The sequence below is a fragment of the Halteromyces radiatus genome, assembly GCF_025201355.1.
Source record: "Halteromyces radiatus strain CBS 162.75 chromosome Unknown BX664scaffold_3, whole genome shotgun sequence".
NCBI lineage: Eukaryota > Fungi > Mucoromycota > Mucoromycetes > Mucorales > Cunninghamellaceae > Halteromyces > Halteromyces radiatus.
In genome coordinates, this window is record NW_026251689.1 from 805341 (window position 1) to 818137 (window position 12797).

Consider the following 12797-nt stretch of genomic DNA (forward strand, 5'->3'; position numbering starts at 1 on the left):
TCCGCTGTTTTTTTCGACCCCGCTTAAACTTTTTTTTTTTTTTTTTTTGGGTTCCATCTTTCTCTTCCTTTTTTTTTCCCTAGTGCATTCCTATTATGTCGACAACTGAGTACAACAGCTCTGCTCCTTCTTCAATAGTACAAGCTTTATCAGCTGGTCTACGGGAAGCTAAGCCAACCAATACTTTATTTACTTGTTTAGCTTGCCAAGTTGCCTTTCCTACTTCAGAACGTCAACGTTCACATTATAGAACTGAGTAAAGTATTAAAAAAAAAAAAGTATACTCATATTTATTATACTAATCTTACTTTTTTTTTTCTTTTTTAGTTGGCACAAATACAACTTGAAACGTAAAGTTGCTGATCTTTCTCCAGTTTCTGCTGAACAATTTGCTCAAAAAGTTTTAGGTAAAAGAACTTTCCACCAAAATGTGTGTTTTAATGACTAATATATCTATATATATATTTGTTTTAGCTCAACAAGCCATTGGAAGGGAAGAAGAAGAAAAAGCAAACGTTATATATGAATGTGGTGTATGCAGGTAAATTCTTTTCTTTTTCTTTTTTTTTCTTTTTTTTTTTTTTTTTTTAAAAAAAACAAAACAAAACAAACAAACTCATCTATATCTTTTATATATCTCTTATAGACGATCTTATGTCAACGAAAACTCATTTAGTAATCACTTGAAATCAAAAAAACATCGAGATCTTGAATTCAGATCTTCTCCTACAACCACTTCTACACATGGAACTCACAATAAAAAAGAAAATACTCACAGACAACAACTATTCTCTGATGACGAAGAAATTGAACATCAATTAGAAGATCAACAACATCAACCTACTATATCTGATAAGTCTCAAGTCTCCTGTTTGTTTTGTCACCACATTTCTGATCATTTTGGTGCTAACCTACAGCATATGATTTCACAACATGGTTTCTTTTTACCTGACGATGAATATTTGATGGATGCTCCTGGTCTTATTTCCTATCTTTATGACAAAGTGGTACAAGATTATATCTGTCTATTTTGTAACGATCGTGGCAAGGAATGGCGAAGTTTGGAGGCAGTTAGAGCTCATATGGTAAGAGAAATTAGATTATAATCGTTTTCATCAAAATAACTCTTTTTTTTTTTTTTTTTTTTTTTTTTGTATAGATTGATAAAGGTCACTGTAAAATGGCATATGATGATTCTGAAGATCCTGAAGCTTTATTACAATTTTATGACTTTGGACCTATCGATTTGGATTCACTCGATCAAAATGATGATATTATTCTATTGAACAACAATACAGAACGATTATTGGAAAATGGTACAAGAATTGGTCATCGACAGAAATTACGTTATTTCAAGCAACGTTTAAGAAAGACTGTAAGAAAAAAAAAAAGAGTTGTATGTCTATTTTTTTTTTTTTGAATTATCTCATTTTTTTTTTTTTTTTATTTTCTTTCAAGACTCATGATACAAAGACACCATTATCTATTCAAGATAAAGAACATGCTGTTGCTGAAATAGTTGCTTTGGCAGAATCTGAAGGAAATCCTCTCAATAGGAAACAACGTCGACAACTCTTGACTGATGGTACGGCTCTTCATAGTGATGATCCACAAACCTCTTTAGCTGCTATTCAATCCACTCATCAAGCTCAAAAGGAATTCACAAGAAAATCAGATTTTCAACAACAAGTGGCTATTAAGAATAATAGAAACACAACTCGTCGTATTCGTATTCAAGTACCTGTTTAGATTTGTTTACATTAGTTATGTCTCTTCATCCAATAAACTATATACAATATATATGTATGACCTGTACTCCGATCGTATCGCTGCTTGATTTTCGTGTCTTTTTTAAATCCTAGGCGCGTTCTGTACCTTTTTCTTGATTTCTTTTTTTTCTTTTTTCTTTCTTTCGTTCTATTTTTTTTTTTTTTTTCATAATATGACTTCAAGTTTCGTGCTGCAAGAGGAAATACGACTATTACAAAACGATACATCCAATTACCATATTGAAAACGAAATCGACATTGAAGGTCAATCAGAACATGACTTGGCTCGAAGTTTGAACTGTAATTACAAAAAAACCAAAAAAAAAAAAAAAAAAAAAAAAAAACTACTTTTACTAAACGTTTTCTTTTTTTTTCGTTCCTTGATATAGATGTCACTGAACATATTGAAGTTTCAAGTAATACCATAACTGATCCTTCAGTCTTTGATAAAGTTCGTAGTTTTCTAAAGTAATAATCATTATCGCTTGGACAACCTTCTTTTTTTTTCTTATGTATTCACCTTTTTTTTTTCCTTCACCTTGGAAATAGATATTTCGAAGCTCTTACCCCTCGTATTGCCGCACGACTTCATGATATCCTATTGTCAGGTAAAAAAAAAAAAAAGAGAAGAGAAGAATTGTGGAAAGACAGAATAATGTTCATAGATTTACTTACATGACTCCTTTTTTTTTTCTTCCCTTTGTTTTTCTTTTGATAGCATTCCGCACTGAAGTCAAAACTACTTCTGATGACTTGGCAAATAACGAAACTAGTACATTTGGTGAACATCGAACTTGTCTTGAACATTATATCTTTTTGATCTACTGGTATTTGGAACTATCTGAGGAAGCTGCAAAGGCTGCTGCTTCTGCTGCTTCAACGAAATCAAAGGTATGTAATATTTGCAAGGAAAAAAAAAAGAGATGGTAATTCTTCTTAACGCTCAATATGATTTTTTTTCTTTTTTGTAGAGAGGAAAAGGACGTGTTTATGATGATCGACCAGCAAACTGGACAGTACAACAAAAGAAAACCTATGATCTCTTGGCGTGGCTCCTAGAACTTAAATTGACAAAAATATGGACTCTTCCACCTGATCGGACAGCATTGATCAAGTAAACTATCAATATATTACAATATTCAGCTGACTAATATCATTATTTCTATTCCATCATCTTTAGTTTATTCACGAAATCATGTTATCACTTCTTTGAAAATGCCTCCAATCTCAAAGTGATCGATTTGAAATTAGCAATCTTCAGAATATTAAGTTTATGTGTCAAGAATTATGATCATTTACTAGGTAAGAAATCAGAGCATAATGAAAGTTTTGATCTGACTTTTTTTTTTTTCCTTTGTCATTCTTGTAGCTGCACAAGCTACTGTGATACAAAATCTACAATACTGGGAACATTGTGCTGAACCAATGGCGGAATGGTTACATTATTTGATTGACAAGTACGATTATGGACAGTTAACAGATGAATTACTACGTGAAATTGGGAATCAAGAATTCAAGGATACAGCCGTCAAAGATGTGAAGGATACAGCAAATCCAAAGACATTCTCAACCTTTCTCCTCAAACTAACTGATCTGGCTCCAAGGTCTGTGCTGAAAAATTTAGGTGTTTTGATACAACAATTGGATAGTGAAGTAAGTGAGGACGCTTTCAAGAAAAAAGGAAAAAAAAAAAGAATATGAAAACCATTATTTTACTGACTACATATATATATATGTTCAAATCTTTCTATTAGTCTTATGCCATAAGGTTGACTCTTATCGAAATTGCCGGTAAACTAATCGTGGAATTGACTCAAAACTCGGAAGAGTCACAATCGCAAAAGGATCAAATCAATGGATTCTTTGATATATTGGAGGAACGCATGTTGGATCCCATCTCATTTTGCCGTGTGAAAGTGCTTCAAACCTATATTAAAATATTAGAGTAGGTGGACAATCATATGTTTACTTTAGGTATATATATTTTGATACTCACTTATCCTTTCAACTTATAGTCTTCGTGTCAAGTTTCCAAAAAGGCGTCAAACATTATGTAGTCTGGCTATTCGGCACTTGGAAGATAAAAGTAGTAGCGTTCGGAAATATGCTGTCCGTGTATTAACCAAGTTGATATCTACCCATCCTTATGATATGTACGGTGGAGAACTGACTTTGGAAAACTGGCAAGATCGATTAAGCAAACTTGAAGCTGAATTGGAGGTAAGAAATGTTGTAATAATGACGCTACACAAACTGATGTCTTACTGGTTCCTATAGGCTTCGACTACGGAAAGTGATGTACTTGGATTTGTTGCTATTGATGCACTTCAACCTACAAATAGAGACGAACAACCAGAAGAACCTAGCGCAAGCGCAGCAGCGACGCCTTTGGGCAATGAAACACAAGAGGTGGAAATGAATGACAGTGAAAAGGAAAACGCGGCAATTACAGACAGCACTAGCACAAATGATAATGATAATAATAATAATAGCGATGAAGATATAGTAGACGATACATTATCAGGGCCCACCAATGATAACGTCAATGACAATGACGATGTACCAACAACAAAAATAAATGCAACTCCATGTCCTAAAACCGTCATCAGCGAAGAAAAGATGCAACAACTCACTCTTATGAAAACGTTCCTTATTGATGCCGTTAAATTTATTGAACAAATCCACAAAAGTATTCCCATTGTTGGCCAATTATTGTCTTCAAAATCAAAATTAGAAGTGGTGGAATCTATGGACTTTTTTATGACTGCCTATTTATACAAAGTGAAATTGGCTAAAGTAAGTGATGATGACGAAAAAAAAATAGATTTGCATTCTTTTCTTATCTCTCTCTCTATTTGGTTTATATAGGCTGGATTGAAAAAGATGCTACATTTGATTTGGATCAAGGATACTAGTGATGAAGGAAAAGGGATTAAGATGAAACTGTTAGACTGTTATAGAACGCTTTATATTGAACCGGATACCAAGTTATCGAAACGACAAAATATCAATAATATAGCCAAGTATCTTATCGAATTAACATACCACACAACATTGGCTGAATTGACCTCATTGGAACAAGTATTGAGTACATTGATGGCAGAAGGTGATATCTCGAATGCTGTGGTAGAAAAATTATGGGAAGTCTATGGTAAAGAGCTGCAACTAGAACAACGAAGGAAGAATCGAGATACCGTTATGCTAATCTAGTTGTTTCTTTTTAGGATTTTCAAAAGGACAAATTTCAAAACAACAACGACGAGGAGCTATCATCATTCTTGGCATGCTGGCAAAGGCAAATACTGAAGTGGCATCTGAAAAAATAGATCTTATGCTTCATATTGGTTTGGGATCTGTAGGAAGAGTAAGTATATTTACAAATGGGGTCAACATTTACTAATTTACTCACTTGTTATTATTCTTTCTATTAGACTGATTTGGTAATTGCAAAATATACTTGTATCGCCTTGCAAAGATTAGCAGGAACCAAATCAGACAAAGGTAACAGCAAAAAAAAAAAAAAAAAAGAAGGCATAATTGATCAATCACTTATTCTTTTCTATTATTTATTTACTTATTTGTTTGTTTTTTTTATTTTAGCACGTGGTGTTTATGAAGGGAAACGATTTCCAATGTCCCACCCTGTTTTCGCCAAATTGAAGGAGGTTGTACAAAGTCAAAGCACATCCATGGAATGGTTCGGTATGACAGAACAAGCTCTCAATGCAATTTATTTGTTGGGTGAACATCCTGATCTCCTTTGTGGTGAAATCATCAAGTCCAAAACGAGAGAAATCTTTTCTGATGATCAAGATGATGGCAAGAAACCTGAATCAAATGATATGACAAATGATTCCAATGATGGGAATGACGATGCAATGGATGTGGACAATGACATCTCAAAGGAACAGGAAGAACAACAAACAACGCCATTACAATCTCAGTCATTACGCCAATCTGTTAACAGAAATCCATATGAACTTAGTCAACTTTTTTTCATTGTCGGTCATGTTGCTCTCAAACAAACTGTACATCTTGAAGTTGTGGAAGCTGTATGGAAACGAAAGAAGTTGACCAAAGAAGGTAAGGTCATTTTGAACAAGATATTGGGGATTGTTAGAAATAAATACAACTTTTACTGATTACTTTTTTTTTCTTTATGCTTCATAGAAGGAAAAGAAAAGTCATCGGAAGCTATGGAAGATGAATTAGAGCAAGTGGGTGGTACAGCTGAAGACGACATTGGTGATGCCATTATTAGAATTCGTGAAAGGGAAATCTTATTTAGTGGGAAATCATTATTGGCTCGGTTTGGTCCTTTATTGATAGAAGTGTGTGCAAGAAATAAAGTGTATACGGTAAGAAATAGATCTCACTAAAACAATAATTGGTTTTATTTATTTATTTATTTGGCAGGATCGTACTTTGCAAACCATGGCAACGTTGGCTCTTGGCAAATTCATGTGTGTTAGCTCAGATTTTTGTGAACGACATTTACAACTTTTACTTACAATTCTCGAAAAATCCAAAGATCCTACTATTCGAAGCAACATTGTGATAGCACTAGGTGACATGGCGGTCTGTTTTAACACATTGATTGATGATAATATCACTTTTCTGTACAATCGACTGGCAGATGAAGATAAAATGGTGAAGAAGAATGCAGTAATGGTCCTAACTCATCTGATTCTCAATGGAATGGTCAAGGTGAAAGGTCAAATCAGTGAAATGGCGAAATGTTTGGAAGACTCTGATCAACGTATTGCTGACCTAGCAAAACTCTTTTTTACTGAATTGGCCAATAAAGACAATGCTATTTACAACAATTTGCCGGATATCATCAGTAACCTTACAGCTAAAAACTCAAGTCAAGTGGACGAGGAATCCTTCCATCGCATCATGAAATTCATTTTTTCTTTTGAATTTGTGGAAAAGGTAACGCCAAAAAAAAGAAAGAAGATAAATCTGATCTGATTTTTTTTTTTGTTAGGGAAAACATGCGGAAAATGTGGTGGACAAACTGTGTCAGCGATTTCAAAATGCAGAAGAAGGTCGGGGTTGGCGAGATATTGCCTTTTGTTTATCATTACTCCCGTACAAGACGGAAAAAAGCTATCGAAAACTATTGGATGGTCTCCCTTATTATCAAGACAAATTACATGATGATGCAGTGCATAAATACTTTTTGGAAATCATTGCAAAAGGCCGGAGTGCTCAAAAACTACAAAAAGCTGAACTCAAGACAATAGTGGATGAATTAGAAGCAAAAGTGGAATCCATTAGCGGTATCTCGAAGGAAGATAAACAAAAAGCTGCCAAACCAAAGAAGAAAGGTAATGAAAAGAACAGATACCTATCAAACTAGTAGATTGATTCTTTTTTTTTTTTTTTGGTAGTTGTTTTACGTGCCATCCGAAAAGATCAAAGATCGTCTTCTTCTTCGGTTCCACCATCATCAGTCACGTCAACAGACGAATTATCAACCATTATTTAGCATATATTCTATTTATTATTATTATTATACATTCATACCTTATATCAATCCCCATAAATGAACCAAATAAAAAACTTTTACTCTCTTGTCAACATCATATCAACAATTTTTCGACTTCATCGGTTAAATTTGTTTTTATGGCGGAGCACAATGTCTTTTTCTTTCCTTCCATTTTCTTTTTTCCTTCCCCCCTTTTTTTTTTCCTTCTTTTTTTTTTTTTTTTTTATCGCTTTTCATTACATTATATTCTCATGACAGTCCCTACGTTGCATCTTCTATCTACAGATCAATATGCACCACTTGTAGAACAACTATCTCGTCACCATCAACCAAGCTGTTCACAGTTTTTAGGCTGGTTCCTTCAAACAGGTCATTCCACCGTTGATCACCTTGGCCGATCTAAAGTCTATTCAACCCATTCCAATCCAGATTATTTACCCCTTGATGAACCCGTTGTCCTTGTCATCAATAGTTTCCATCGACTTCGTATCTATGTCAGCACAGAACCGGTTTTTGATAATCAAGGCGTGGTCACCGAATCTTTGAAAAAACAAGCTGCGGTAGGCGATTGGAACGGAGAAAAGGCGCCACGTTTGTACGACGACGATCATTTGCATGTCTTGTATCAGAAAAGTGTGGATCTTTTGGAGCATGTGCTACATCAAGTCATCAATGAATGGGGAAATAATGGTAACTGGATGAAGACAAAAAACAAAAAAACAAAAACGACGAATAAGAATATATTGTTAAAAAGGAAGCTTACCGTTTATACTTTACTTTTATTTTTTTATTTTTATTATTATTATTATTATTATTATTTTTAGAATGCATGTTCCATGGTGTTTCATTAGTATGGCAACCTTTGATCAGTGCTTTATATAAAATTATCTACTATGGTCCTTGCCATACATTTGTCAAACCTGTGGAAACAGACATTCCTATAGAATCACCTTGGCCACTTTCCAATTTGGTAGCAAGTGATGTGAAGACGGTAAGATATACAACGTTTTTGATTCTCATAGCATTAACCATTCTTTTTCTCTCTTTTATTTATATCTATTCAGGTAGTCGAAAGGAACAAAATTTTGTATGATTCGAAGTATGTGGAGGATTGTTTCCGTATATCTTCTGCTTTACGTGATCAAGGAAAGCTAGTTGCTTGGGCGTATACTCATCGTGATTGTAATTATATGGTTCACACTAACTAAATATGAAACAGGAGATATTTATCTTTTTTTTTTTTTTTAATTATCATAGTACCCATTGGTGGACTTCATGTGATTCCAGAATATCGACGACGACAGTTGGCAAGTATCATTGTACGCGACTTGTGCAACAAGCAATCTCGATTTTTACTCGATAATGCACCAAACAGTGATCAGATACAGTATTATGTACTATCTCTTGTGGAATACTCAAATCCAGCAAGTACGGCCTTATTTGAACGACTTGGCTTTTCGAAAGTGGGACTTGGTATGACTTGGACTGAAATCTCTGTTAGAAAATAATCTAGATAGATTGTGTACTTTTATGCTTAGATTCGTATTTTGATTCTCTCCTCCTTTTCTTTTTTAATTTTTTATCTAATAAATATCTTGTATTGTTTACTTTTTTATTTGATATGATGATGGTCAGTATGGAATATTTGGTAATATAGAATAATAATAGGGTTGTAATAATAATTATAATAATAATAAAAAAGAATGAAAATGTTTATTTGAAGAATACAATAAAAAAGAAATGAAGATGCTAAGAGAGATGTATGGATAATGACTAATAATAAAGCTAAATCACAGCGGCAAAGAATCCAAGTTTTTCCACAGGCTGACCCAATTTTCGTTTCTCTTGAACTTGAGCTTCGTCTTCCAATAGTTTGGTATCTAATTGTTGCAATAATGGCTTGGCGAGATTTGTGGCACTCTATATAATTGTTAGTTCATATATTCATCTCCCTTTTATATATGTATATACCTGAATCATTTCGGTCAATAAACTTGGATCAATGCTACCAGTTGCTGATTTTTGAATACCACATATTTGTCCTTCTTTGTTGACTCCAACCGTTAATGTCACCTGTGAACATAATTCTTCCAAAATCGTAGGATCAATGATATATCGATCAGCGATCTAGTTTGTCAAATCAAAAAAAAAAAAAAAAAAAAAAATTAATATGTCTGGATGTTTCCTTTTTTTTTTCGCTTACCTTATATAAAGTGACTGAGATAGGTGATCGATCCCAACCAATAATGGATTCAGCATCTTCTATATCATCCACCACATCAAATTCAAATTCACCATCTCCTAAATCTTGAATTTCGGTTTTTGGTATACGTGTGTTGTGTAAAGCGGCTCTTGTGGTCATAACAATACAATCAAATAGATTTCCAGCACAATCCATCACCTATTTATTTAGAGAGAATAAATATTTTTAAAAAAAATAAAATAAAATAATAATAATCAGTGTATCATTTCTTACCATTGCATCAATATATATCACCCAACAATTTTGACCAGGTATAATGCATAGTTTTTCGAGGTCAATACCACTTTGAGGTCCATTATAAAGTCGATCCAATGATAAAGTCAAGGTATTGTTGATATCATCAGCACCACGTCCTTCGAATTGTTGTGACGCACTAGGTGAACTGTTCATGGTCATATTATGATAAGAAGAAGAAGAAGAAAAAAAAAAAAAGGAGATCAGTATGTGAAGAAGAATAACTTTTTGATTGAATATTATTATTGTTATTTATTATTTTACCATTCCACATTGCAAACAATACGACCTACATTGGGATTTTCTTGATCAACTTCACCAATTTCCACTTTAACACCTACGAGAACATCACTATCACCTAGTCTACAACGAGCACTACCACTTGCTTGAGAGAGTAAACCAGATTCAAGGACAATATGACGATATTCCAATCTTCCACGACCATCAGCGCGACAATCTTGTTCTATTCCTTGTTCTATATAACTTTTTTCTGCAGGAGATATTAATGGTGCTGGCATTATTAGAAATAAAGAAAGAAATAAAGTCGCAGTATCAAAAATGAATGGACAAAAAAAGAAGTGGGAATTTTTATGGATTTACTTTTTGCTATGGTGGCTTTTTTTTGTTCTCTTTCTCACTCAGATCAATTTCCATCACATCCAAAAATAGCTTTCCAACGCTTTGCCCGTAAAAGGCAATTCTAATTTTTTCTTTTTCTTTGTTGATGTTGAAACACCGAACTGGATACATTTAAAGTGATTTGGAGAAACAGGAATCTTTTTTTTCTCGTTTCTTTCTTTATCATCTATACAAATATCATTCTTTTTTGTCTTCATTCACAACTTCATTCATAATATGACAGTAGAAAGTGAGGAAGAATATAAATTGAACTCTACTTCTTCTGAAGTAACCACTGATGAACAACAAGATATGAAAAGTGCTGAAACGCAGAAAAGGTTCAAGAACTTTCAACGCAGTTACTTGGTAGTTTATTTAACAGTGATGGGTATATTGACATGACAATAGTATACTCTTTAACTTATATTTATTAACTTTCTTTTTTTTTTTTTATTATTATTATTATTAGGTGCTGATTGGTTACAGGGACCATATTTATATAAACTATACACAACATATGGTTTAGCTTTTGAACATATTGCCTTACTCTTTCTTACTGGATTCCTTAGTGGTGCATTTGCTGGTACTGCTCTAGGTAGTATGGCTGATTCTTGGTAAATTGATATATTCAACCGAGGTTTATTCATATAACCAATATATTAAATTTTATTTCTATTTGTTGATTAGGGGTCGAAAAAAAGTATGTTTATTATTCTGTGTTACTACGATTGCCGCATTATGTTTACGAATGATGAATATCTATCCTGTATTGGTTTTATCTCATGTATTATCTGGAGCATCCACAGCATTAATGTATAGTGTTTTTGAAGCTTGGTATGTTGCTGAACATACAACTCGAGGTTATCCAGCGGATTGGCGATCTCGGACTTTTGCCACGGCCACTTTTTTGAATGGATTTGTTGCTATCATTGCTGGTTTAGTCGCTAATCAATTGGTCGATTTTTTCGGTGTTAGTGCTCCTTACTTTTTCGCCATGGTACTTTTGGTCTTTGCTGGATTCATGGTCTCTACTACCTGGACTGAAAATTATGGTGAAGCTCAAGGAAATGTAAGTCAAATTAAATGAGGAAAAAAAAAAAAAAGAAATGTGTTGTAATGACGATAACTGATGGACCTTTTCTTTATATATATATATATATATATATATATAAAAGCGTGATGTCAAGTTGGTGGTTGCATTGAAACAAGGGTGTCAAGTACTATTCAATGGTAAAAAACATGATTTACAGCAAAAAAAAAAAAAAAAAAAAAAAAAAAAAAAAAAAGGTGCTAATAGATGATAAATATCCTCATAGACTCTAACATCCTTATCCTTGGTACTGCCCAAACATGTTTTGAATGCTCAATGTATGTCTTTGTTTTATTATATACACCTGCTATTGAAAATGCTGCAGCTAATCATTTTGGTAAGAATAAAATGAGTGGATGATTGGGAATATAGATATTCATAATAATTGTTCATTTTGCCTATATATAGATGATGATCAGAAATTACCTCTTGGTTATTTGTTCTCCACCTTAATGTTTGCTGTCATGTCTGGTTCTTTAGCTTTTCAAGCACTTGATCGTCAAGCAACTCTACCTCAAGCACGTGGATTGGCTCGTTTCTGTACAAAGGATCATTTATTAGTAATAGCTCTTGCGATTGCAAGTGCTTCATTTACGTGTATGGCTTATGGAATATCATCAGTAAGTGAAAAAAAAAGAAAAACAAATGAAATAGGAAAGGATGGTTTGTGAATGATCATGCTTAACATGTTGGTTTTTTTTGGGGGGATGAAATTAGATGATCATGCTGGGATTATCTTATCATGCATTTGAATTTACAACGGGTATGTACTATCCATCCATCTCTTCGTTAAAAGCTGATGCAATCCCAGAAGAATCAAGAGCTTCTGTCATGACCCTTCTCAGAATACCCATGAATGTCTCGATTGCTATCCTATTTTGGAATGTAAGTCAATCTTTTATCCAAAATACATGATTTTTTAACTATTACTTATTTGTTTAGGTGGACGTTATTAGTCACGAAACGTTGTTTGCTTTGTGTGGAATTATGACTCTTGTAGGTGCTACCTTGATGGTATGTTGCTACAAAAAATAGAATAGAAATCCTTATAATAATCTTCTTTAGTGATACCACATTACCCTTTTATTTGCCATTCACCTGAATTTTTACAATAAAACAATGTACTTCAACCTGTATTTATCATAGTGAACATTAAAAAATTATCTATCTTTTTCTTGAAGCATAACATAAAATCGTGAAAAGAGAAGAAAAGATACTCATCATCATCCATTAATTATCGTTGTCATAGACACAAGGACCTCTTTTTTTTTTAATTTTAATTCCGTGTAAAATGTTCGTATATTGAACCCCTATCCTAAAGGATCATCA

General features: G+C 33.4%; 5 protein-coding genes across 5 annotated transcripts; 4 read left to right on the forward strand and 1 right to left on the reverse strand.

Annotated features, from left to right (window-relative positions):
* The first annotated feature begins 48 nt into the window (after positions 1-48).
* Positions 49-1816, forward strand: BX664DRAFT_357273 (C2H2 type zinc-finger-domain-containing protein). Its single transcript, XM_051547940.1, has 6 exons — positions 49-256; positions 328-407; positions 475-541; positions 647-1085; positions 1160-1375; positions 1459-1816. Exons 1-6 carry the CDS (start codon positions 96-98, stop codon positions 1747-1749), a joined length of 1254 nt encoding a protein of 417 aa, XP_051401215.1. The 5' UTR covers positions 49-95; the 3' UTR covers positions 1750-1816.
* Positions 1817-1927: 111 nt separating this feature from the next.
* BX664DRAFT_384290 (non-SMC mitotic condensation complex subunit 1-domain-containing protein) lies at positions 1928-7403 on the forward strand. The gene is made up of 18 exons (XM_051549170.1): positions 1928-2069; positions 2159-2237; positions 2319-2377; positions 2488-2660; positions 2741-2883; positions 2950-3071; positions 3139-3422; positions 3524-3714; positions 3785-3989; positions 4047-4565; positions 4638-4920; positions 4994-5133; positions 5201-5270; positions 5370-5852; positions 5940-6127; positions 6186-6704; positions 6760-7102; positions 7166-7403. Exons 1-18 carry the CDS (start codon positions 1943-1945, stop codon positions 7261-7263), a joined length of 4026 nt encoding a protein of 1341 aa, XP_051401216.1. The 5' UTR covers positions 1928-1942; the 3' UTR covers positions 7264-7403.
* Positions 7404-7473: 70 nt separating this feature from the next.
* BX664DRAFT_328088 (uncharacterized protein) lies at positions 7474-8878 on the forward strand. Its single transcript, XM_051544541.1, has 4 exons — positions 7474-7953; positions 8088-8254; positions 8328-8445; positions 8521-8878. The coding sequence occupies exons 1-4, from the start codon at positions 7515-7517 to the stop codon at positions 8769-8771; spliced, it is 975 nt and encodes a 324-aa protein (XP_051401217.1). The 5' UTR covers positions 7474-7514; the 3' UTR covers positions 8772-8878.
* Positions 8866-10314, reverse strand: BX664DRAFT_294047 (ribosomal protein S5 domain 2-type protein). The gene is made up of 5 exons (XM_051542077.1): positions 10025-10314; positions 9740-9908; positions 9467-9664; positions 9235-9390; positions 8866-9183 (listed from the first exon to the last, which is right to left on the reverse strand). Exons 1-5 carry the CDS (start codon positions 10276-10278, stop codon positions 9049-9051), a joined length of 912 nt encoding a protein of 303 aa, XP_051401218.1. The 5' UTR covers positions 10279-10314; the 3' UTR covers positions 8866-9048.
* Positions 10315-10570: 256 nt separating this feature from the next.
* BX664DRAFT_328093 (uncharacterized protein) lies at positions 10571-12667 on the forward strand. The gene is made up of 8 exons (XM_051544542.1): positions 10571-10766; positions 10848-10992; positions 11066-11447; positions 11554-11608; positions 11695-11805; positions 11877-12088; positions 12186-12353; positions 12411-12667. The coding sequence occupies exons 1-8, from the start codon at positions 10616-10618 to the stop codon at positions 12501-12503; spliced, it is 1317 nt and encodes a 438-aa protein (XP_051401219.1). The 5' UTR covers positions 10571-10615; the 3' UTR covers positions 12504-12667.
* The last annotated feature ends 130 nt before the right edge of the window (positions 12668-12797 follow it).

Bases quoted from the DNA above. Each gene is read 5' to 3' on its own strand.
- BX664DRAFT_328093 (XM_051544542.1), top strand. From the start codon at position 10,616: ATGACAGTAGAAAGTGAGGAAGAATATAAATTGAACTCTACTTCTTCT. The intron at 11,806-11,876 runs GTAAGAATAAAA...GCCTATATATAG, and splicing joins TGCTGCAGCTAATCATTTTG to ATGATGATCAGAAATTACCT. The intron at 12,089-12,185 runs GTAAGTGAAAAA...GGATGAAATTAG, and splicing joins TGGCTTATGGAATATCATCA to ATGATCATGCTGGGATTATC.
- BX664DRAFT_384290 (XM_051549170.1), top strand. From the start codon at position 1,943: ATGACTTCAAGTTTCGTGCTGCAAGAGGAAATACGACTATTACAAAAC. The intron at 3,072-3,138 runs GTAAGAAATCAG...TCATTCTTGTAG, and splicing joins GAATTATGATCATTTACTAG to CTGCACAAGCTACTGTGATA. The intron at 7,103-7,165 runs GTAATGAAAAGA...TTTTTTTGGTAG, and splicing joins TGCCAAACCAAAGAAGAAAG to TTGTTTTACGTGCCATCCGA.
- BX664DRAFT_294047 (XM_051542077.1), bottom strand. From the start codon at position 10,278: ATGCCAGCACCATTAATATCTCCTGCAGAAAAAAGTTATATAGAACAA. The intron at 9,665-9,739 runs GTAAGAAATGAT...CTAAATAAATAG, and splicing joins TGATATATATTGATGCAATG to GTGATGGATTGTGCTGGAAA. The intron at 9,391-9,466 runs GTAAGCGAAAAA...TTGACAAACTAG, and splicing joins TCTCAGTCACTTTATATAAG to ATCGCTGATCGATATATCAT.
- BX664DRAFT_328088 (XM_051544541.1), top strand. From the start codon at position 7,515: ATGACAGTCCCTACGTTGCATCTTCTATCTACAGATCAATATGCACCA. The intron at 8,255-8,327 runs GTAAGATATACA...ATATCTATTCAG, and splicing joins TAGCAAGTGATGTGAAGACG to GTAGTCGAAAGGAACAAAAT. The intron at 8,446-8,520 runs GTAATTATATGG...TAATTATCATAG, and splicing joins GGCGTATACTCATCGTGATT to TACCCATTGGTGGACTTCAT.
- BX664DRAFT_357273 (XM_051547940.1), top strand. From the start codon at position 96: ATGTCGACAACTGAGTACAACAGCTCTGCTCCTTCTTCAATAGTACAA. The intron at 257-327 runs GTAAAGTATTAA...TTTCTTTTTTAG, and splicing joins CGTTCACATTATAGAACTGA to TTGGCACAAATACAACTTGA. The intron at 542-646 runs GTAAATTCTTTT...TATCTCTTATAG, and splicing joins TATGAATGTGGTGTATGCAG to ACGATCTTATGTCAACGAAA.